We start from the raw sequence: 24,574 nt of genomic DNA, 5'->3' as shown, positions 1-24,574 counted from the left end.
ATTATAACAGTGAACACTCTTTTCATGTCGTTGCAATGTTATATTGTGTCATGTTTATCCAATTAAAACTGATTAAAAACGTAGACTCCACTTCATTGACAGTAGCTTATGTTGAACTTTATTCTTGTTCAAACAGACTCCATATGAAGCAATACATAAAGTATTGAATGAAAATGTCTCTGAAACATCTGTGTATTATTTGGCAAATATTGCATTTATTTCACTGCAGCTGTGGTAAAGTATGCAAACACCACGTGAGCGGTCACTACGGGAACCAGAAAGTGTCCGACTTCACGTCTCCGTTTGCAGCTCCTCCCCGCCTGCACGCGGCTACTCTCGCCGATCGGTTTGCATCCAGCCGCAGCCGATGTCCAACACACCTAAAACCTATGTAGTGACCTCATCTGGCGGAATACACTATATAATGCAAATATAATGCTTTTGCTTCAAAATGAAAGGATGTTTCAACATAAGTCATGATTCATGTATTAATGACGGCCCGGCTTTAAACAACGTTTTAATGGGTTTCGATGGGCCATTTTAGGTCATTATGGTGCTATATGTTCCTATTTGATCTACACAGTGTGTTATACATATTATGCAACATGGGATACATTTTTTTACATTTATCCAAAAAGTCACAATTTTGCCAAATTACATACCATTTGCATTAAAACAGCCAAAATGGACAAAGAAATTAAACTGAAAATGAGCCAGCAAGAAGGTTAAGAGACAACTTAAGGCATAAGATCATTTAAAATGAATGACAGTGACAGATTTTTTTAATGGCAGTGTATTTTTAAGACCAATTCTCTGAATAAACGTACAAATATAAAGAATTTAGTCACCAGACTTAATACACAGTTTGTTCTTTTATTCACACTTTTCATATTCATATTTTCAATTGATCAATAGTAAATTAACTGTATTGATTTTCCCTCCCAGTTTATGTTTTATTTTTCTCATTACATCTAACCAAGATTGTATGATTATTTTCTCTGGACAGATATTTCATGGTGACGTTTCCTGCAGTGATTAAGTCGGGATCTGATGCCAAACTGTGTGCAAGTCTTCTCAAGCCCAATGAAAGCCTTGTCATGAACATTCATCTGGTTCGTGGTATCCAGAGCACATTACTGCTGCAGGAGAAAGCTGAGGAAGAGTTTCATCGCTGCTTTAACTTCAAGGTCTGCCATCAAAACATGCACATAATGAATATATTATCAAATATGTTTCATCATAATGCATCTAGTTTTTGTGGCAGGTTGTGAATACAGGAAATTATTTCTCATCAGGCTCCTCTGGTCAAGGCAGAATCAGTGCAGAAAATGAAGGTTGAACTTCAGGGAGAGACTTTCAGGACGACTGAAGAGAGAAAAGTCATGTTCAAGCCTTACAATCCTGTGACTTTTATCCAGACTGATAAACCCATCTATACTCCAGGACAGACAGGTGAGCTGTGAATGTCTCAAAGGCTAAAGCTCAGTAAATAATGCTGGTGTCACTGACATCTAAACCCTGATCGCAGCTGATGTAGCACATATAAGTAAAGCACACTATGCTCAAGCAACAATCTGATGTACTGAAATAAAGGAATACTGTAATCGTATCTGTGTGACTTTATTTTATATGAAATCTATGGATACTATAGATTAGGGGTGTTCTTGGAGAGCCCACAGCCCTGCAGAGCTTAGCTTTAACCCTAATTATTAAATGTACCTGATCAGGTCCTTCAGGGTTATTTGATATCAACAGGGTTTGGACTAAACTCTGAAGCCTTCCAGGAGTTTGACACCCCTGATATAAATCGTTACATGTAATAAACTTCATAGCTGTCTGGGATAGGCCTACTTGATTCTAACTGGTCAGCTGGAGCCAAATTGTCAGACATTTTTGTAACATTATGGCTTAAACAGACAGCTGTGACAGCTAGTTGAATTTGGCTCAAAAGACACATTCACCCAGCAGCAGAATACAGTTGTCAGCCCTGTATTTGACCCTTAATACGGTTCACACACAGTTTGGTAATTTACAGGAGAGAAATATGACTGTAAGCAATTGTCCCTTACATAAGAGCTAAAGACATCAAAAGTGAAGTTTTTTAATACACATTTCTATTTTACAGTGAACTTCAGAGTTGTTACCATGAATACAAACTTTGCACCCCTTGATCAGCAGGTCTGATGTGTTTATCTGGCATCTTTATTATCTCTTGCATTGTTGAATACACGTTTAACAAATGAACACATTTTTGGCTTTTGATCTTTAATTACTATTTGCTCTTTCACAGTATAGTACAGTGGTTCTTGAGGTAAGAACACAAAACCTTCTGTGCAGTCATAACAAACACACCTTTTAAATCTGATTAAAACTAGAAATTCAGTTATATTTGCAATTATTGTATTTTCAGTAGGGTAATTATATATTTCTTCATTGATAGTCAGGATATGTGTAGCTGACTGTCACAAAATATCTGCACTGTGTCTTTGCTATTAAACAGGACAGAAAAGGTAACCGGATTGGCCAATGGACAAATGTTTCTTCAACAAGGTGGATTTTGCAGCGTTCTTATGAATTAAACCCAGAGGCCCGTCAAGGCATGTACAAACTGAAGGCTTTTATTGGTGACAGGATGATCTCACGTGGTTTTGAAGTGAAACAATATGGTAAGTCATAAAAAAGACTTGTTATGACTGTAACCTTGGTTTCTCGAAGAGAGAACGAGACGCTGCATTGTAAGTTACGACACTAAGGGAACGCCTTTGCATGATTGTGTCTTGAAGCACGTGTGAAATCAGTCCAATGGTGTGGCGGAACATCATGGGGGGTGACGTCACAACCAGGAAGGTATTAAAGCACCCCTGAATCAAACAATGTCAGCTTCTGATAGGCTGAAGTAAGTAAGTGAAGTGAAATAAGTTATGGCGGAGCAATGCAGCATCTCGTTCCCTCTTCAGGGAACCGAGGTTATAGTCGTAACCGAGGCATTCCCTTTCAAGGGAACTGGCGTTGCGTTGTAAGTTACAATACTATGGGGACCAAGCTGTTTTTGGGGTCCTTGAGATGTTCTGACATGCTCTGACATTTGTGCTTTTTTCAGTTATTTATAAACATGTTAATGGCAAAGGTGTAAATTCACTCTATATATCACAAACAGGGCTACCATAATATGCGAGCACCGTGTATGTAGATGTTTGTATTTTTAAGAGAATAATGTTTATGCGTGGTTATTGGAAAAAAATTAAATGAAAGTTGCTGAATTAAGACCACAAAACACATATTAAATATGTGTCCACAAGACTTTTGACTAATGGATGTTGTCCCTTTGAGTTCTAGCTTCAAAATGATGTGAAAATAGTCTTGCTTTATCGTTCACAAAAAAAATACATTGATTTAAATGGTGTAAAACAGGTTTTGCTTGGAAAGCCAATATGCGAGGAGGAGGAGTAGTTTACACCTTAGATTACAATGTCCCACCCACTCTGCATAATGACTCTGCATAATTAGCCATTCATTCAGGTGTGACACTGACTGAGCCACAATGCAAGGACAAAAGATGTATTTAGAAGACTTATATTGACCATTTAAAATTTCGCTTACATCTATCTTGTAAATATGTTTTGCTATTTTATTAAAAATGTTACAATTACAACAATTACAATTTCAACAATATTTCAAGTGTACTCTTTCTTTGTAAAAAAGAAAAAGAAAAAAGATTATAGGCCTACATTTTATCATATGTATTCATTAGTTTGAATATAGCAAATATATATAATATATATAAATATATATAATATATATAAATAATATTGTTATATATAGTTATATAGTATATATATATATATATATATATATATATATATATATATATATATATATATATATCAAGCTTTATGCCCGTAGGTCTGTTTGCCTGTTTGACTGAATTTTCGCGGAGTTATAGATCATTTTCGAACGCGTTTCAAATGGGAGTTTACTGACAGAGAGAAGGCAGAAATCGCATCATGTTAATATTTCTTTATTTGTCAAAAAGCAAAACACTTTATTTTTATTGTGAGTATACAGAAAAAAAATAGAAACTGAACAGGATCGATTGATGTATTACACGAAAATGAAAGATCAAAATTAACAGAGCATTTAGTGTTTATTTTCATTGCTAAAAAAAAAAAAACGAGCAAAACGCGCGGGCGCGTTTTTGGTCCCCAGAGGGTTAAAAAAAATCACTTTATTTTCAAAGAATTGTATTATTATTATAGTTTTATGTATTATTGATTTTTTTTCGTTGTTGTTTTATAAATGCTCTATGACAGTTGTTTAATGTTCAATCAAAACATCGCATCCTTTTTTTTTTTTTTTTTTTTTTGACTAATCGTTGCGCAGGACATGACTTTGGTCGACTAAGCATTTCTGTGGTTGACTACAGCCCTACTGACCAGTGCTTGTCTAGTGTGAATAATATCTGGAGCGCAACTAAGACTGAAGCACCTGGAAGCCAGGGGTGGTGCCCAGGTCAAGGTCATAGAACCTGACGAATGTGTGCGGAGAGGACCAGCCCGCTGCAGCACAAACGTCATGAAGAGAGGCCCCAGAAAGCAAGGCTTTAGAAGCCGCCACACTCCTAGTAGAATGGCCCGGACAGCCAAGGGAGAAGGCTGACCGGCCAATTCATAAGCAAGAGAGATAACCTCGACAACTCACTTACTCATTCTCTGCTTAGATGCTGGGTACGCCTTTCTGGGCGACCCAAAGCATTCAAAGAGTTGATCAGATTTACACCACATGGCAGCTCTGTGGATGTAAGCATCAAGCACCCTAACCAAGCAAAGCACATTTAATTTCTCCTGGTCTAGTCGGAGGACAGAAGGCCTGCAGGCCTAATCCTCAATGTTCCACTGAAGAAACGAGATACTAATGGGTCTCTTTTCAAGGATACACCACTCAAAGGAGTGTGGTAAACAGGGCCAAATAAACATTAAGTGTAGAAGGGGATACTCCTGTGGAGAAACGCTCTTGCAGAAACTCTAGCACTGTACCAACCGGGCAGTTAACTGGGTCTAAACCTCCATTGTGAGACCAGCCTCTATGAGTTGGTCATTGACTCTATGACTCAAACCCACAACTTACATACCTCTAGATGGGGGTTAAATATTTAGCCCCAGCCTGACACAGAAGGTCCCTCCTGATCGGAATCTCCTTAAGGGAGCCATAGAGGAGGGATATCAAGTCCAAAAACCAGATGTGAGTTGGCCACCAACAGTAGATGGGCACCCTCCCGGCAAACTCTCTCCATAACTCCCGAAAGCAGAGCGATCGGGGGAAATGCATACAGGCATAATGGTATTCAACACTAGTGGGGCTGGATGACACTAATATGTCCTCTTCCACTTCTCTTCCTCCTCCATAGAAGACCCACCACCTTGGGGTAAAGTCTCCATTCCTCGGGCCTCAGCCCTTGTCTCGACCTAAGCGACCCCTGATGTGTTGTCTAAATGGACAAGAACATGTCCCCCGAAGATCAGAAAGCGCACTTCCACAGACCCTGGGGTGAGTGGCCCTCCAGGACCGCTCCCCCAACACGTGAGAGAAGCATCTGTCATAAGTATCACGTGACGACGTTTGGACAAGAACCAGGGTTTCCTCCACATTGTCAAGGAACAAAGACATCTTCTTGTAACCTTGATCATGTGGAATGGATTGCCCCTTGGGGAAAATCCCCTGGGGTTTCATGTACAACAGGCCAAAATGTATGATGTTGGCTGCTGCTGCTGACAATTTTTGAAACTGTTTGACAGTGCGTGACTGGCCTAGCTTCAGCTCTTTTAATGCTGAGAGGATTATGTGTGCCTGCATCATCACAGAATCCTCCAAAAAGGTGGTTCTCTATACTGGAGAAAGAACACTCTTCTTTGCGTTCTGCCTCAACCCCTGCTCTTTCATATGAGCGAGGACAACATTTCGATGTTAAAACGCCATGTGCTCTGAATGAGCTAGTATCAACCAATCATCGATGTAATTCAATCACAGAGGAGCCAGTGCAACATCCACGCCTTTCTTGAAAGTGCAAGCTGACAGTGCTAGCCAAAAGGAAGAACCCTGTACTGGAGGGCCCCACAAAAACCACCGTGCCAGGTTGTGCCGATAGACGATGCTCAGTTGATAGACGCACTGCGCTGATGCGCCGATAGACGATGATCAGAAGAGGATTTCCCCGCAAAATTTTTATAGCGCATCACCCCATTACCAAAGAGCTGCGAGGAAAATAAAAGATTAGTTAGATTAGCTTACTCCTCATTTAAAAAAACAACTTGATTAAAACGAAATACTTCTCTCTAATTTTTTCACTACTTATGGGCCACAAGAGAAATATTAAGACGTATTATGACGTTCTGCCACACCATTGGACTGATTTCACACATGCTTCAAGACGCAATCACGCAGAGGTGCTCCCATAGTGTCGTAACTTATGACGCAGCACGAGTTCTCTTGAAAGGGAACAGACAATTTGTAGTTTTGCATGGGAAGAGTTTAAATAATATGTTTGTATTTAAATTTGAGTACTAATAACTCTGATTTCTGCCTTCTGACTTCTAGTTTTGCCTAAGTTTGAAGTTACTGTAAAAAGCCCAAATAAATTAAGTGTTGAAGAAGAGGAACTGATAATTGAGGTTTGCGGAAAGTGAGTGGTTTCTTTTTATTTCCTGCATTAAAAAAGCAACGTGCTCTTCCATTCACACTTTCATTTAATTGTTAATTGTATTATTATTATTTTTAACTCTTGGGTCAGTTTCTTACTTTAACCCCCCATCCTAATATATTAGTTGCTTAACTCAACCCCCGGGCTGTAGATCAGTTGCTTGTACCTTCTTCACAGATACACTTATGGACAGCCTGTACCTGGTAAATCACGGGTGAAAGTGTGCCGTAAGCTCTGGCGCCACATTTCCTATTACTCAAATCCAGTGTGTTTAGAGGACACCATTGAGGTATGTGAGTTGAAACGCAGTACATTATCTTTAATACATTTATCTAATTAAACCACTCTTCTGTTAATAGTTATGTTTGTGTTCATTCCTTATAATTAGATAAAAAAGACAGGCTGTGCCATCCATACCTTAGATGCATCAGTCTTTTTTAATGTCAAACTGGTAGAAGGTCATAGCTTCCTATCTCCACTGCAAGTGATGCAGAATTCTCTTCATGTTGAGGCAATGGTTACAGAAGAAGGAACGGGTGAGCTGTTCAATTTGGTCAGATCTCTGTTACCTACATTTCTTATATTTCTCATTGTCGTTTACTTTTATTTAAATAAATATTTATGCAGGTGTTTTGACTATTTACAGAGATCACCATGACAAAATCTGAATCTGTATCTCTCACTTATGAAATTGGTAAAGTCACATTTACTGACCTGCCCAAAACATATGAACACGGATCAGTTATTGAAGGAAAAGTAAGTCTAAAATCCGTTTGTCTCAGTTTAACACCAGTGATATGTTTTATTGATATAGTCATTTATTCCTTCAAAATCTTATTTTCAACAGATAAAACTCTCAAATTTCAAAGGTGCACCAATTCAAAACAAAAAGGTCTATCTTATGGAGGGTCACATTTGGTCCACAAAACTGCTCCTAAATCTCACTACAGACAGCGCTGGACTGGCCAACTTCTCTCTTAATACATCCAGTCATTCTAAAAGTGATATTGATCTAATAGTAAGATATTTTGTGTTCACTTAATTTTCTTTTGTATTGCATGAAGAGTTTAGTTACAGGAGTTATTTCCGATTTTTTGTAATCTAGGCAAGTGTCCAACAAGAGGTCCGTGGTTTTGGACACGACGACACGCCTTACATCGCTTTCGATAAAAAAACAGTCAAGCTCTTCCCACCTGCCTCTCCATACACCCCATCACGAAGTGAATTGATTATAGAGAATACTGAACAACCATTAAAGTGTGACTCTGAGTTTACAGCCACTATCAAGTATTATTTTGTTGGAGAGACAATTAAAAACTTCAAAACTGACATCGTCTATATGGTGAGAACATGTGCAGTATGTACATTATCACAGAGATTATGTTTTTGTTTAACAGTATTATTTGGCTGCACTAGTCAGTTTGTTATCAGAGTGTCATCTGTCTGTTTCAGGTCTTGTCCAGAGGAGTGATTGTTCATCATGGATATGAGAAGGTTGAAGTGAAGATTTCTGATGGAGCAAGGGGCTCAATATCATTCAAACTGTCTATTAGTCTAGATCTGGCTCCTGTAGTGCAGATTCTGGCGTACTGTGTTTTTCTCCCCAGTGAAAAGGTTGTGGCTAGTAGCAAAGATTTCAACATTGAAAAGTGTTTCAAAAACAAGGTGTGCATTGTAGCTTTAGAAATGAGCCTCTTTAAACTGTATTACTGACTCATTTCTAAAATAAATCCTATTCCCTGTATGTCACAGGTATCTCTGCAGTTTTCTCCTGCTAAAGCAGTTCCCGGTGAGAAAAACACTCTCCAGCTCTCAGCTCAGCCTGGTTCACTGTGTGGCCTCAGGGCTGTAGATAAGAGCGTCCTGATCCTGAAGTCAGGAGAACGTCTGGATACTGACAAGGTCTAGATGCTTTAAGATTCAGTGTTGATTAAATGTGTCTCTTCATAGTGGGAATCTACAGTGTCAATCTAATGATAACAGACGTTTACTTATTTCTGCTATGATCCATCAGCTGATATTTTGATCTCAGGAAATTTAGCATTAATCTTAATTCTTTCTCACCAAAATGGAAATAAAGTTTTGTTGGAAATACATGTATTATTTAGAAATCATACTGATAGTGTGTGAACATGGTCCCGTCACAGATCTTCAGCCTGCTGCCAGTGCAATCAGAGTCAAATTACCCTGAGACTGTTGAAGATGTGGAGTGTCCGTCTATGCATTTTTGGGAATACAATGCATTCACTTATGAATCCTTAAAGGTAACAGTTGGATTATATGTGTGGCAGTGCAGTAGATAATGATTGAGAGAGTATATACTGCACATGTGTAAGTAAATGCATAAAAAGCCATCATGATTATACTGACATTTAAAAGTAATTTGTATTTTCATGACTTTTATTGTGGTTCATCATTGCCATTTGGCAGAAAGTGGGATTGAAGATGGCAACAAATTTGTTTGTGGAACTCCCTGTGTGTGTGATCGGTAGGTACATGTACTGTTATTACAATGGGGGGGGGGGGGGGGGGGGGGGATAGTGAACTTTGAATCAGTGTTAATATTGGTAAGATAAACTCATCGATAAAACTATATATCTTTTGTAAGATAAAATGAACACATTCACTTTTGCAGCCCTAAAATACTAAAACTAAAATCAAAACTAAATAAACTGAAACATTTAATATATGTGAAAATATGTGTATTAAAATAATGATCTACCTTACATTTTCTATTCACTTATGACTGGATACAGAATAGATCATTTTGACGTACTCTTCACATACATATCACTTAAAACTACAAAATATAACTTGTTTTCCAGTTTTGTACAGTGTAGGGACAGAGCCTCACCCACATTTTAGAGAAGAGTATCTATTTGAACATCACTTAAAGCTGCAAAATATCACTTTTTTTTCCAGTGCTTGAGACAGTACCAGAGGATGTAACTGATTCAACACCTGATTCTCCAGCAGTGACGATTCGAACTGTCTTTCCAGAAACGTGGATCTGGGAACTTGCCGAAGTGGGGTATTTAAAGCATAATCAGTACATTTAACATCATATTTATCTTATTACTTATATTTAATACCTCATCTCCTCCCCTCTCGCCCACAGGACAGAAAATACCTTGCTTGCTTTGCAGATTCTTAATCCAGTTTTTTCATCATCTGTGTGCTGAATGTTGCCATTTATTACAGGAAAAATGGCTGAGTCAGAATCAAATATGCCTATTGTTGTAATTCCTCCACAGGGACTCTGGATCAGCTCAGGTTCCTGTCACGGTTCCTGACACCATCACCTCTTGGGAGACGGAGGCCTTCTGCCTGTCCTCTGAAGGTCTGGGTCTGGCTCCTCCTGCTCAGCTGACAGTTTTCCAGCCCTTCTTCCTAGAGCTCTCTCTGCCTTACTCCATCATCCGCGGGGAGATCTTTGAGCTGAAGGCCACTGTCTTCAACTATCTGTCCAAGTGCATCATGGTGAGATTTCAGACGCAGTATGATGACCAAATCATATCAAATAAGCCACTAATCATGTGTGTATGATTGACAGGTTAAAGTGACTCCAGCTCCTTCCTCAGACTACACTCTGAAAGCCTCCTCTGATGATCAGTATTCATCCTGTCTATGTGCTAATGGAAGAAAAACCTTTAAATGGATCCTCACTCCCTCTGTTCTTGGTGAGTTTTCCAGTCTGAATCAGTAGCCGCCTTTTCATTACAGATTTGCACAAAACTTTTGGGATGTTTTTGAAATGTCGATAAAAAACGATTGCAAAATGATGGTGTTTCCGTTAACCGATGTTATGCGACTGTAACCCGCATTTAGTCTTTTATTTTGGCGGGCCCACTTCCTGCGGCTTCCCCGAACTCCCAACTTCCTCAAAGTTACGCGTCATGGAGTTCACTTCCTCTCCGTCTCCACTGTGGCTGTGGCATGGTCTGTTCGGCGTCCCCAAACAAATTTACAAAGTGCTCCAACTTTAGCGATTCAAGCTCTGAATACTCGAGCCCTGTCTGGTTCCGCTCTGTTTAGACGTCGGGCTGCGCCTGGAGACCCCGCGTTAGTCATTCCGACCTCAAAGGTCAGGGTTTTTTTCTGGGCCAACCAATCCCCATTCTCCATTTATGGACTCTTGAATTCTCGACCGTCCCAACTCAAGGACTCCGATCGAGATGGCGAGCTAAAAGAACTTGGACATATATGTGGTAGGATAAGCGAACCACACATCCACCGCGACTGAGCTTTTCCCTACCTGGATTATTATTGCTCAACCCGTAATTAACTGACATCTGACCGGACTCTGTCTCGGCCGTGGTACACATTGCGGTTGGGGTTTCCCCCCCCCCCTCTCCTTCCTCTGTTTTTTTCCCCTATTCGTCGGCAGCACATCAACCTGCCATTGAACTGAACTTTAAGCAGAATTGTGTTTTGTATGCCATTGAAGGTTCATGTTGTTTATGTTTTTTATTTATTTACTGAATACACACACTCATACTAAAATCTATGACTCCGGTGTACTCTTTCACAACCCAGGCTCCGTGACGATCCATCTCCTGTTGCCACGTAGCATCCGCAGTCAACTGCCTAGCCTATAGCTGTTACACGACTAAAACATAATTTTTCCCTCTAACGATAAGTCATTCAACATATGTTGGTAGTTTTACATATATCGCAGCCACCGCACTAGCCATTGTTTTTAATCGAAGGAGACGTAGACGTGTTATCCAAGCATTATTGGCAAGGGAAGATGTTAATGTAAATGTTAAACATGCAATTTCACCGTGTTTCCATTACCCTTCAAATTGCATAAATTGAAAATGCGAATTGAAAATACACCCACTGGAAAGACGTCAATTTCGCAGAAACTTCCATTGAAAATACAATGTTTTTATGCTCGCGTGAGGAGGTTTTTCAGGCTGTTCGAAAAAGGAATATTTTGCTAAATATTTCGCTCCTAAATATAGGAGGCTTTCCTTGCCATTAAAGCTTGGATAACACGCCTACGTCTCCTTCGATTAAAAATAATGACTACAGTGGCTGCGATATACGTAAACCTACCAACATACGTCGCCATAATTTTGGCTTCTTGCAAGATGAAAAAATTATGTTTTAGTCGCATAACATCGGTTAATGTAAACAGCATCAATTTCACAAAAATGTTTTATCGACATTTAGAAAATACCGCAAAAGTGTTGCACAGATCATAATGGAAACGTGGCTACAGAGGAACTGTGAATGATCGTGTGAAGAATAAGTTCAGGTCACCTGTAAATGTGAAAAAACTGTTTCCATTGTAGTTTGCGAAATATTCCTTTTTCGAATTGCCTGAAAAACCACCTCATGCGAGCATAAAAATGTTTTTTTTTTCCGAAATGGACGTGCTTATTTTAATTTGCAATTTTCAATTTGCTCAGTTTGAAGGGTAATGGAAACGCGTCTGTTTCTCAGTTGTATATTCACGTATGTCTTGTGTTGTAGGAGTCTTGAATATTACAGTCAGTGCAGAGGCAGAGGCGTCCCAGACTGTGTGTGACAATGAGATTGTGAGCGTCCCGGAGAGAGGACGCATTGACACGGTCACACGAAGTCTGCTCGTACAGGTCAGCACACGTCATCATTTACTCATGATCTTAATGCTGCTTATGTATGATGTGTTGATGTGATTGATTTCTGCTGCAGGCGGAAGGAACTGAAAAGACAGAGACTCACAGCTGGTTACTGTGTCCAAAGGGTTAGTCTGCAGATATTTCATATGTTTTGGTGTACAAGCGCTGATAATGCCTCAACCCTCTTTGTCTTCTAAACACAAACTCCAACTTCATGAAAATAAGTACACATTGCATAGAGGACATTTTGAGGACACACCAAATTTGAGGACCAATAGAGGGAGCCAAAATATGCTCATATGTATCGGACATTTTAATTGAGAAAGTTTAAATTTGTCAGCCTTTCATGACAACTGTAGTTTAGTTGTTCAGCTGTGCCAAATGTGGCCATTTTCTCCCTTTTTCCAAAGTGCTTGAATCACAATAATTCCTGTTTTTGATTATATTATTATTATTGGGACTTCACAGGTGGTATTAAAATGTTTATATCGTTACTCTGCTGATCACTGATGTGTTTCTGTCTGTCTGGTTCATAGGTGACAGTCTCTCAGAGGAAGTGGCTCTGACTCTTCCTAAAGATGTGATAGAGGGATCAGCCAGATCCTCTGTTTCAGTCATTGGTAACATTTACAAACATGAGCAGAAATGAGGAGATTGGCTTTAGACTTTAGACAAATGACACTCACAACATTTTATATGGTTTACAGGCGACATATTGGGTCGTGCACTGAGGAACCTTCACGGATTATTACGGATGCCGTACGGCTGTGGAGAGCAAAACATGGCTGTTCTTTCTCCCAACATTTACATTCTGGAGTATCTGGAGAACACGGAGCAGCTCACCTCGGCCATCCGAGAGAGAGCCACAGGCTTTCTGCAGAGCGGTGAGAGACAAAATCATGTCAAGAAAATACTGAGACGGTTTGATACCAAATTATACATTATTCAACACACCTGAATGTCACATTGAGTCACCCAAACAAACTGTTGAAGTGTTAACCATTATCACACTAAACAGGATACCAGAGACAAATGAACTACAAGCATTTGGATGGATCATACAGCACATTTGGTTATGGTAAAGGGAATACATGGTAAATATATTTTCACTATTACTTTTGTTTAACCCTCTGATGGTCCTCGGTCATTTCTGACTGAAAAATTTTCTGTTTTGAAATTTTTAAAATCACAGCTTCATCGGAAGGTTATGAAACTTGGTGACTTTTCTGGCATTAGGTATGTGAATACAAAAAAAAATTGAGGTCATGATCCGAGCATGCTAAGTGGTCGTAAACAAAAAGAGTCACACTCGTGGTCTTCGGTCAAAAATGACCGACCCATAGGAAATGAATGGGAAATTTACAAAAACACAAAAATTCTCTGAATTTTTGTCTGTACAATCTACAAATCGGACACGATTCTAAAAAAAAGTACACCGCAGTAAAGGGGTGACACTCTACAACATCAAGAGTGCAAAAAATTCACACCCACCCACACACACACACATACAAACACACGTTTATACACATACACACCAATAAATTCAGATTACAAAAATCTGTTTTGAATTTTTAAAAATCACAGCTTCATCAGAATGTTACGAAACTTGGTGACTTTTCTGGCATTAGGTATGTGAACACACAAAAAAAAATTAGTTCATGATCCGAGCATGCTAAGTGGTCGTAAAAAAATTAGTTATGATTTTGGTCTTCGGTCAAAATTACCCCCATAGGAAATGAATGGGAAATTGACAAAAACACAAAAATTCTCTAAAAATCAGCCACGATGCAGAAAAAAAATGCTCAGCAATGAAGGGGTGAAGCTCTAAAACATCAAGAGTGAAAAACATAACATAACTAATAATTATAATTAATATATGTATATATAATTAATATAATAATTATTAAAATTATTAAAATAATAATTAATAAAATGTTATAAACCTTGGCAAAAAGTATTATTTGAGAATTTCTAAAAAAAATACATTCAATCCACATCTTAAAAGTAAGTAATTTGGTCCAAAAACAACTAGAATTCACAAACATCTCCATTTAGAGCTATACAGGCATCTAGTGGTAAACCCATGCAATAACATGTTTTATTTAATTTTATGATTAATAAATTGATGAATTTTTTTTTATTTTATTTTTTTTTCTGAAAGCCTAGTCTCTATTTTACCCGAAAATACTGCATAGAATTTTGTTTTTTTTCAAAAAAAAAAAAAACATTATTTTCAATGGCAAAAAATGGACTATAAATATTGCATAAATATTAATAAGTTCAATCAAATTGTCTCAAAATTCTAAATTAAAAAGAATAAATATTATAGAACAAAAATAAATTGCATTGGTTTTTACTGGGATGGAGGAAGTTTCATTTTTAGGTGTCCGGTCATTTATGACCGGGAAGGCCCCCAGTGTGACTGCTAAACGAAGACCATCAGAGGGTTAACAGAAATAATATAAGGTAATCTACAAAAATAAACCCAATAAACACATTTAAAAATTTGTCTCAGTTCAAATTACTTTAATTATATCTTCCACACCATCAGGTTGACTGCCTTTGTGCTGAGGTCCTTTGGCAAAGCACAGAAATACATATTTATTGATCCAAAAATTATTCAGAGTGCAAAGAATTGGTTAATAAGCAGACGGGATTCAGACGGCTGTTTTATCCAACAGGGAACACTGTTCAACAACAGAATGAAGGTCTGTCATCTTCTCTCTATCTCTCTATCTATCATCTTTCTCAAGCCAACATCACAGTTTGTCTAGATGAACTTTCCTTCAGTGGTTTGAGTGTGTTGATTTATCCTTTATTTCTAATAAATTCTAGGGTGGGGTGAATAATGATGTGACCATGACTGCCTACATTACTGCATCATTGCTTGAACTGGAAACTCCAGTCACAGTAAGTTCATCTGTAGGAAACATGGTATAAACTCATAGAAAAAATGACACTCACAGCGTCTATTCCTCTGTGGGGTTTTTTGTCACAGGATCCTGTCGTCAGTAAAGGTTTGTCATGCTTGAGGTCCGTCAATGAGAAAGTCAAAAACACTTACACCACTGCCCTGCTCGCCTACACTTTCAGTCTGGCTAGAGACACGGACACTCGACAGCAGCTTTTCAAGAAACTGGAAGATGTTGCTATTTCAGATGGTAAGAGATTTGTTTCTGATGAGTGATGACTTTCTGTTGTCTTTTATGACTGTACTATTGTTTTGTACTAATGAATAACTACGCAGGAACAAATGAGTTACACACTATTAACATTCTTGTAACTACATTCTAGTCATTACTAGTGTGTTCCCATGATCTTCAGTTTAGAATATTGATCCAAATTATTAGTAGTTCCTTTAGAAGGATGTAGTAACACTTGAGTCATTACTAGTGGATTACCATAAACCTTATATTATACATTATGGATTATTAACATTAATTATGAACCTGTATACAGTAGTTCTTTGTAGTAGTAGTTACTGATTAGCTAAGAGTGAACTACCACATTGAACTATTTCTTACTAATTCATTAATCAGTTTAGTTTCTTGTTAGTTAAGTATGGGATAATGTACATCCAGCTGGTTGTTCTCTCAGAATAAACCCAACAGGGTGATCAGGAGGGTCTTGCGTGAGCCTGAAGGGGTTTATTCTGCGATAACCAGCTGAATGTGCCACGACGAGATAAATACAAAAAGGTGCGAGGACTCAAGTGCAGAGAAATTATATTTATTTATAAAAGAAAAACAAATACAAAACAAAACACACGAGGGGGGAAAACATAACCAGAAAATACAAAATCAAAAACTGAACAAGAACTTACTGGGGAATCACAGGGAACAGGAAACATTAGACAACGAACCGACACAGACTGCAAACAAGAGGGGACTTATAAAGGGAACTAATCAAGAGGGAACAGGTGGAAGAACTCAAACAATAATCAGATAACAAGGGGGAGGGATCAGACAATGACATGAGCACATGGCCCAAAATAACAAAACACCCATGTGCAACACAAGACAGGACAGGCATGTGACAGAATGTGCATTATGCCGCTGTACTATAAATCCCTTCGTGTATGGGTGAGAAGGAAGGAGACCGAGGTCGGCTGGCTGAGACTCGTGGGTATTTTATTTAACTCAATTCCAACATAACAATCGCGCCACATGCGCTTTCAAAAACTCAACACACTTTCCAGGATCAAACAGCTCTGTAATCTCTGTCCACGATCAGCTCACAGCTCTGTCCGGTTCCCACGAGTCCTCAGCCCTCTCTCTCCTCCATGATTGTGAGAGCCTTCCTTATATGCAGTCTCCCCACGCCAATTACTGCAACGAGACACAGGTGTAAGTCATTTTGCACTTGACCCACTTACCGCCGCTCCTCTCCCCGCTCTCTCTCTCTCGTCGCAGACCTCGCTGAACCACGCCCCCCTTGCCACATACCCCCACCGCCCGACTCAAGCCGGGGAGCCATCCGGCCTGCAGCCTCCCTCCCCCTCCTCCTGGAGAGGAAGTCGGCCACAGCCATCCGTACACCCGGCCTGTGGATCACCTGGAACTTAAAAGGCTGTAAAGCGAGATACCAACGAGTGATCCGCGCGTTGGTATCCTTCATTCGGTGGAGCCACTGCAGGGGAGCGTGGTCCGAACAGAGGGTGAATTCCCGTCCCAGGAGGTAATAGCGAAGGGTGAGAACCGCCCACCTGATGGCCAAACATTCTTTCTCGATGGTGCTGTACTTAGTCTCTCTCTTCGAGAGCTTACGACTAATGTACAGCACCGGGCGATCCTCCCCCTCCACCTCCTGGGACAGAACAGCACCCAGCCCCCGGTCCGACGCGTCAGTCTGCAACAAAAAAGGGAGAGAAAAGTTAGGAGAGTGTAAGAGCGGCCCGCCACACAGAGCAGCCTTAACCTTGGTAAAAACCTGTTGGCACTGCTCCGTCCACTGGACCGTATCTGGCACTTCCTTTTTAGTGAGGTCAGTCAGCGGGCTGGTGAGGTCCGAATAACCAGGAATAAACCTTCTATAATATCCCGCCAGCCCCAGGAACTGCCTCACCTCCTTTTTGGTCTTAGGCCTCGGACAGGTTGCAATTGCTGCAGTCTTATCAATTTGAGGACGCACCTGCCCATGACCTAAGTGGAAACCCAGATACTTTACTTCCAACCGCCCAACTGCACACTTCTTCGGGTTGGCCGTTAGCCCCGCCCGTCTCAGCGCCCCAAGAACGGCCCTCACATGTTCCATATGCCGCTGCCAATCATTACTGTAGATGATAATATCATCCAAGTAAGCAGCGGCATATGCAGTGTGGGGCCGCAGAACCTTATCCATAAGGCGCTGAAACGTGGCCGGTGCCCCGAACAGCCCAAAAGGAAGTGTCACAAATTGGTGTAATCCAAACGGCGTGGTGAAAGCCGTCTTTTCTTTGGACATGGGAGATAAGGGGATCTGCCAATATCCTTTCGTTAAGTCCAATGTCGAGTAAAAACGAGCCGAGCCTAACCGATCAAGCAACTCGTCAATCCGCGGCATTGGATATGCGTCGAATTTCGACACTGCGTTCACCCTGCGATAGTCTACACAAAACCGCACGGAGCCGTCCGTTTTAGGAACTAAGACTATCGGGCTCGCCCAGTCACTGTAAGACTCCTCGATTACTCCCAACTCCAGCATTGCCTCTAATTCGGTCTGAACCACTTTTTTTGTGTGTTCAGGCAACCTGTATGGCCGGCCGCAAATTACCACCCCCGGCTCTGTCTCAGTGTGGTGCTGAATCAGATTAGTATGACCGGGCAGGGGCGAAAACACATCTGCAAACTCAGATTGTAACTTCGTAATGTCAGTGAGCTGCGAGGGCGAGAGGTGATCCCCTCCCGGGGCCAGAGCGAGAGATTTCCCTTTGATGATCGCCTCTGGCCCGAGATCTTCCTCTCCACTCACTGCCGTCGCAAGCAACACTGACTCCTCCTCACTCCATTTTTTAAGGAGATTGAGGTGATAGATTTGTCGTGAATCGCCTCTGTCCGTTCGTATTACCTCATAATTGAGATCCCCTATTCGCTGTGTGACCTCAAAGGGTCCTTGCCACTTCGCTAATAATTTAGAGCTGGAAGTTGGTAGTAACACGAGCACTTTATCTCCCTGTGTAAATTCTCGAAGCTTAGTTCCCCTGTTATACAGCCGGCTTTGTCTGTCTTGAGCCTGGAGCAAATTCTCCATAGAGAGCCGCCCCAGTGTATGGAGTTTTGCTCTCAGGTCCACGACATACTGAATTTCATTTTTGCTATCCGAGCGTCCGTCCTCCCAAGTTTCTTTCAGGACGTCTAAAACCCCACGAGGCTGACGTCCGTAAAGAAGCTCAAATGGGGAAAACCCCGTGGAGGCTTGCGGGACCTCGCGCACAGCAAATAAGAGGGGTTCTAGCCATTTGTCCCAATTTTTCGCGTCCTCTTGTACGAATTTACGAATCATTGTCTTCAACGTGCGATTAAACCGTTCGACCAGCCCGTCCGTTTGTGGGTGATAGACACTGGTTCGTACAGATTTAATGCCCAATAATTCGTACAATTTGCTTAACGTGCGAGACATAAACGCGGTGCCCTGATCCGTGAGAATCTCTTTCGGGATTCCCACGCGGGAGATTAAACGAAACAGTGCGTCCGCCACACTTTTAGCGGAAATGGTGCGGAGCGCCACTGCTTCGGGATATCGCGTTGCGTAATCAACTATGACCAACGCAAAGCGATGTCCCCGTGCGGATCGTTCTAATGGCCCGATGAGGTCCATACCAATTCTCTCGAAGGGGACCTGCATAAGAGGTAAAGGGCGCAAAGGCGCTTTTGGGGCGGCCGGTGGGTTCACCAACTGACATTCACGACACGACGCGCACCATCTGCGTACGTTCTCGTGAATGCCCGGCCAAAAGAATCGGGTCATTAGACGATTTAATGTGGAAGTCATCCCCAAATGCCCAGCCATCGGATTACAATGCGCCGCCTGGAAAAGCATTTCCCGACGGCTCCGTGGTACTAACAATTGGGTTGTATCTTCCTTTGTCTGAGTGTCTTGGGTCACTCGATACAACCTGTCCTTAATTATGGCAAAATAAGGATAGGAGAGCACGCGATCAGGTTGGAGGGGCTGCCCATCGATGGAACGGACCTGTTCAAACACACGTTTGAGCGTCTCATCTTGCGACTGTTCCAGGGGAAAGTCATCACGGTTGGAGAGATTTACCCTCACCATCCCGCTCGAATCCTCTGAAACAGACCCGCTAGGTCCAGGCACAGCCTCTCCCACGTGAGTGCTTGCTCCCCTTCCCCGCCCTCTCTTTTTCCCAGAGACATCCGCTGTCAAAGACCCCAATAATTGTTCAAAAGCTGGCCAATTTGTCCCCAAAATTAACGGATGCCGGAGGCGCGGACTAACTGCCACCTCCACACAATGATTTTAATAGTGATGGCTCTTAACGGGTATTCCACTATATCCCCGTGCACACACCTCACCTTAACCATGCGGCCCGTATCCAATGCCCCGGATTGTATCAGGCTTTGATGGATAGAGGTCTGGTTACAACCAGAATCCACCAATGCCTGATAGGTACCCCCCTTAATACTCACAGGTATCTGGTACAACCCGGCTTGATCAGGGGCGGTCTGTGGGACGTCCGGGATCCGAACCATCGTCCCCACCTCCATGACCGGGCACCTATCCACGAAATGGCCCGGATCCCCGCAACGCCAACAGACCGGCCCAGGTTTTCCCGCCGCCCTAGTGGCAGAAAGTGGGTCCAGTGATTGGCGTGGGGAGAGCGCAGCAGCCCCATCGAGTCCCTCCTGGGACCCCGGCCCTCTGACAGGGCCTCGCGGCCCGGCTGGACCCTCGGCTCCAGCCCTCCATCGCGGGGATGCCCTTGGTGGCCCACTGAAACGGGTCCTGGGGAAAGGAACAGGTTTAGGGGAAGGGGTAGAGAGAGGAACAGGGGGAGAGGGAGAGAGAGAGATAGATGGCAGGGGTTCGCCGACCCCGGAGCACGCCGCCATCTGGTCCTCCGCCAGTTGGATGGCCAGATCCAGCGACGCCGGTCGGTGGCACTGGACCCACTGGGCAGTTCTCTTCGGCAGACGGGAAATAAATTGTTCCAGTTCCACCTTGTTGATGATGTCGTCGGCGTCGCTTCCTCCGGCCAACAGCCATTTGCGGCACGAGTCCCGGAGCTGCTGCGCCAGGACAAAGGGTCGGCCGGCTTCCGCCAGTTCCAGTGAACGGAAGCGCTGTCGGTGTTGTTCAGGGTTGAGGCCGACCCTTTGGAGAATAGCTCGTCGTAAATCGGCGTACACCAGGAGGTTCTGGACGGGCAATTGTTGAGCAGCCTTCTGGGCTTCCCCCGACAGTAGTGGAATTAGGCGCACCGGCCAGCTGGTCTGTGGCCACTCACATGCCTCGGCCGTTCGTTCAAATAAATCCATGAAGGCCTCGGGATCATCAGCCAGTCCCATCTTGTTCAGAGGCATGTGAGCTGCTGCGGTGGCCGCGGCGCCGGGGAAAGCCGGCTCCGCCCGAACCCCCCGGTCCAGCCAGCTCCGGAACAGCTCGCGGTCCTCCTGCTGGGCTTGCATCATGACGTGGAACCGTTTCTCCTGGTCCGCCCGCAAGTCCAGCAGGGCTTGATGGTTCTCTTGATGCAGACCCGCGAGCGATGTAATGATGTCCGCAAATGGCGTTCCCGATGTCACTGGCGGAGATTGCATTTCGGCGGCGGCGTTCTCCTTCCTCCCGGGTTTCGGCACCAGTGTACTATAAATCCCTTCGTGTATGGGTGAGAAGGAAGGAGACCGAGGTCGGCTGGCTGAGACTCGTGGGTATTTTATTTAACTCAATTCCAACATAACAATCGCGCCACATGCGCTTTCAAAAACTCAACACACTTTCCAGGATCAAACAGCTCTGTAATCTCTGTCCACGATCAGCTCACAGCTCTGTCCGGTTCCCACGAGTCCTCAGCCCTCTCTCTCCTCCATGATTGTGAGAGCCTTCCTTATATGCAGTCTCCCCACGCCAATTACTGCAACGAGACACAGGTGTAAGTCATTTTGCACTTGACCCACTTACCGCCGCTCCTCTCCCCGCTCTCTCTCTCGTCGCAGACCTCGCTGAACCACGCCCCCCTTGCCACAGCCGCTTATTACACGACTACTTGCCACATAAGTAAATAATTAGACACGAAATATTGATCTGATTCAAAATATTTAACTAGCTCTTTGAACGCAAATGTTCAAGTTCAAACTAGACGGACATTTAAGAGATACGGTACACAGTCATACTACTTATTACACAGCTTTTCACCACATAAATTATTATGGGGATAAGAGATATTGATTTAAGATTAAGCTGTTTTAAAATCGTACTTGTTTGTTGTCTAATAATCCAACAGTGTACAAAAACACTGTCGCAAAATGGCAGCATCTGCGTTTGAATGAAACAAGAGAGAGCGAGTCCACAAGACTGGATGGCATAATTAAATAACTGTACACAAAATATTGATTCGACTGAGTTTTAATATTTTATTAGCTCACCAAAAGCAAAACTTCCATGAAGAAAGCCCGTTGAGCCTGTGTTTTCAGCGGTTGTTATCGAGCAATAACACACCACTGGATGGTGCTATTGACCAATCAGAATCAAGTATTCCACAGATATAATAATAGTAGTAAATAGAATGTTAATAGTGTGTTACTCATTTGTTTCTGTGAAGTTATTCATTAATGATGGAACAGTTTTCTAAAGTGTTACCTTTTTGTTTTAATCATGCTCCTTGAGTCACGCGTGTGTCTTTTGTCCTTAAGGCTCTTCTCTCCACTGGTCTCAGTCTGGCTCTGCTGATGACTCTGATTCTCTGGCAGTGGAGATCAGCTCATATGTGCTGCTTGCTGTTCTCACTGCAGATTCAGTCACTACAGCTGATCTGCGCTATGCTAACAGGATTGTTAGCTGGCTTGTGAAGCAACAGAATGCTTATGGAGGATTCTCTTCCACACAGGTTACTCAAACCTCTTCAATCAAACACATTATTGCTGGTGTGAATGAGTAAAAGTGGCATTACTGAACACATTTATTTCCCAGGACACAGTGGTGGCTCTTCAGGCTCTGTCTTTGTACGCCACCAAAGTGTTCAGCTCTGACGGCTCCAGCACAGTGACGGTACGGTCAGCAGGAGACACTCTCCACTTTAATATCAATCAGGACAACAAGTTACTGTACCAGGAGAAGCAGCTGCAGAAACTTCCAGCCAAATACAGCATTGAAGTGAAGGGCTCATCCTGTGTGTCTGTGCAGGTCTGTAGTGCGTTCAGCTTCATTTACTCACACTCACTTTCTCTCTTGGCATTTTATGGCAACATAGTGTCGGCCCAGATCCGGGCCACATCTGGTACATTTGGATTCATCGCGTATCAGATGTGGGCCAGATCGGAGTTGACTTTATGTTGCTGTCAGGGTGGTTTTTCTGCTGTGAGATGATTAATGAATGTGTTTTTCTTTGTGTTGACTCTCTCAGATGGCTCAGTTCTACAACATTCCCACTCCTACTGAAGCGAAAACATTGAGCATTGATGCTAAGATTGTGGGCAAAACATTGGCACAAAATTTCATTTTGAACTTCACTGTCAAGTAAGAGAATTTGTATTTAAAGTCCTCCTGTAGTCAATAATTGTATCCCTTAAAACCCATCTTTAAATTCTTCATGCCTTAAAACGGCTTGAATGTAACTCTACACCCTTTCCTCATCGAGTATATGCGGTTCTATGAATATGCAAATGAGCCCCGCCTCCACTCACTCACAGTAGCTCATAGATCCACTCGTTGAAGATCACACGTTGATCTGATTGGTTACAAGGTAGTTTGTGACGTCAGAAACACCAGCGATTTCAAACCGTGTTTTTGAGACTGTCTTTGGTTCACTGCAGTTTTAAGGAGAAAATTATGGCGTTATTTTTTAGTCAAAAGTCATGAGCGTGTTAGACATGCTCACGAGCACATTATGTTATTTCACACGCGCAAAAATGAACCTTCAGCTGGCATGATAAAAGTACTCGCGCACAAATTCAACAACCGAGAGGTGTACAAGTAGCTGCGAGCGAGCGCCTGGCATACTCTCATAGGTTAACTCTGCTTGTACAGTGGAATCCTGCTCGCGGAGTGCTGTTTTGCTCGCGCAGTGGATTTCTGCTCGCTCAGCTGATTTCTGCTCGCTCGAGTCTACATGACTTTTGACAATTTGGGGGCGGAAACCAAGGAGGGCACTGACCCTCTTATGATTGGTCACTTTCATCATGGAAAATCTTGGGAAATCCTAACCCCGCCCACCTTCTGACGCAGCGCGCGTCACTCAGCTCGCTCTGCTACTCCGGCTATCTCTGTGTATATTTTAGACAACGAAATATGTGATAAAACACCATACTAACTCTTTTCGCTTTCATTTAAAGAAATCTTAAACATGATAGCCACACAAATGTGGTTCAGGCAACGCGTATTGATTATATTCACTGCACATAACGTTTGCCTATTTATATATAAAAAAAACTAAATATAAAACACAAACCTGCCTCTTTTCGTTTTAAATATAATATAAAAACATTAAACATTTTAATATGGTCCAGGCAATATGTGCATTTGTACTAAACAACAGATTTAGCAGTAAACAACATTACAGTTTTTAATTTTTTTACATACAATTATTACAATTTAAGGCGAGACACTACAGGTGAATAGGGTAAAATTGTTAACTGACGGATATCACCATCAAACTTTACCAGTTGATTATTCACATGAATAGGAGAAAAAAATGCATTGCAAGTTTTTTGTAATTTTATTTTTAAATATGCTAATGAGGCTATATCTAATTAAATATGCGCTAATTTGCATATATTTTGAAGTGACGAATCTGACCATTGAAAAAAACAAGGTTCAAAATTATTTTTGCATTTTGTTGATATATTCAATAAAAAGACTTGTTCAGAGGGGATTATGAATATCCCCTTTTGTTACCCTGTAAATCAGAAAATACTGGCAGTAGCCTTAAAAAATTGATTTCCGCCCTATTTTTAGGCCTAAAATGTCATATAAATCAGGCCAAGAATGATATATCAACAAATCCCTCTGAACAAATCTTCACAATATAGTTAGGAATACAACTGTAAAGTTTGGTGTATGTAGGTGCTACAGAAGCGGAAAATTGTCACTAGGAGTGCAAGAAAAAACTCATTTT

The 24,574-nt window shown here is 41.9% G+C and overlaps 1 protein-coding gene across 1 annotated transcript in view; it reads left to right on the top strand.

Moving 5' to 3' along the window:
* The window catches only part of LOC311289269 (alpha-2-macroglobulin-like), a 36,676-nt gene that overhangs the window by 4,105 nt on the left and 7,997 nt on the right, over positions 1–24,574 (top strand). The window contains exons 2-30 of the mRNA XM_084407108.1: positions 1,007–1,187; positions 1,296–1,452; positions 2,126–2,178; positions 2,291–2,311; positions 2,501–2,666; positions 6,592–6,676; positions 6,872–6,983; positions 7,083–7,230; positions 7,341–7,450; positions 7,542–7,712; positions 7,800–8,036; positions 8,147–8,359; positions 8,447–8,596; positions 8,842–8,958; positions 9,125–9,182; positions 9,617–9,725; positions 9,949–10,174; positions 10,248–10,374; positions 12,176–12,297; positions 12,377–12,428; positions 12,840–12,923; positions 13,011–13,187; positions 13,322–13,397; positions 14,855–15,011; positions 15,139–15,213; positions 15,302–15,464; positions 22,155–22,348; positions 22,432–22,644; positions 22,865–22,977. Of these exons, the coding sequence (XP_084263234.1) occupies positions 1,007–1,187; positions 1,296–1,452; positions 2,126–2,178; positions 2,291–2,311; positions 2,501–2,666; positions 6,592–6,676; positions 6,872–6,983; positions 7,083–7,230; positions 7,341–7,450; positions 7,542–7,712; positions 7,800–8,036; positions 8,147–8,359; positions 8,447–8,596; positions 8,842–8,958; positions 9,125–9,182; positions 9,617–9,725; positions 9,949–10,174; positions 10,248–10,374; positions 12,176–12,297; positions 12,377–12,428; positions 12,840–12,923; positions 13,011–13,187; positions 13,322–13,397; positions 14,855–15,011; positions 15,139–15,213; positions 15,302–15,464; positions 22,155–22,348; positions 22,432–22,644; positions 22,865–22,977 (3,867 nt within the window). The remainder of the gene's footprint in view (positions 1–1,006; positions 1,188–1,295; positions 1,453–2,125; positions 2,179–2,290; positions 2,312–2,500; positions 2,667–6,591; positions 6,677–6,871; positions 6,984–7,082; positions 7,231–7,340; positions 7,451–7,541; positions 7,713–7,799; positions 8,037–8,146; positions 8,360–8,446; positions 8,597–8,841; positions 8,959–9,124; positions 9,183–9,616; positions 9,726–9,948; positions 10,175–10,247; positions 10,375–12,175; positions 12,298–12,376; positions 12,429–12,839; positions 12,924–13,010; positions 13,188–13,321; positions 13,398–14,854; positions 15,012–15,138; positions 15,214–15,301; positions 15,465–22,154; positions 22,349–22,431; positions 22,645–22,864; positions 22,978–24,574) is intronic.

This window comes from Rutilus rutilus (assembly GCF_951802725.1).
Source record: "Rutilus rutilus genome assembly, chromosome: 4".
NCBI lineage: Eukaryota > Metazoa > Chordata > Actinopteri > Cypriniformes > Leuciscidae > Rutilus > Rutilus rutilus.
This window is presented reverse-complemented; position numbering and strand designations above follow the sequence as displayed.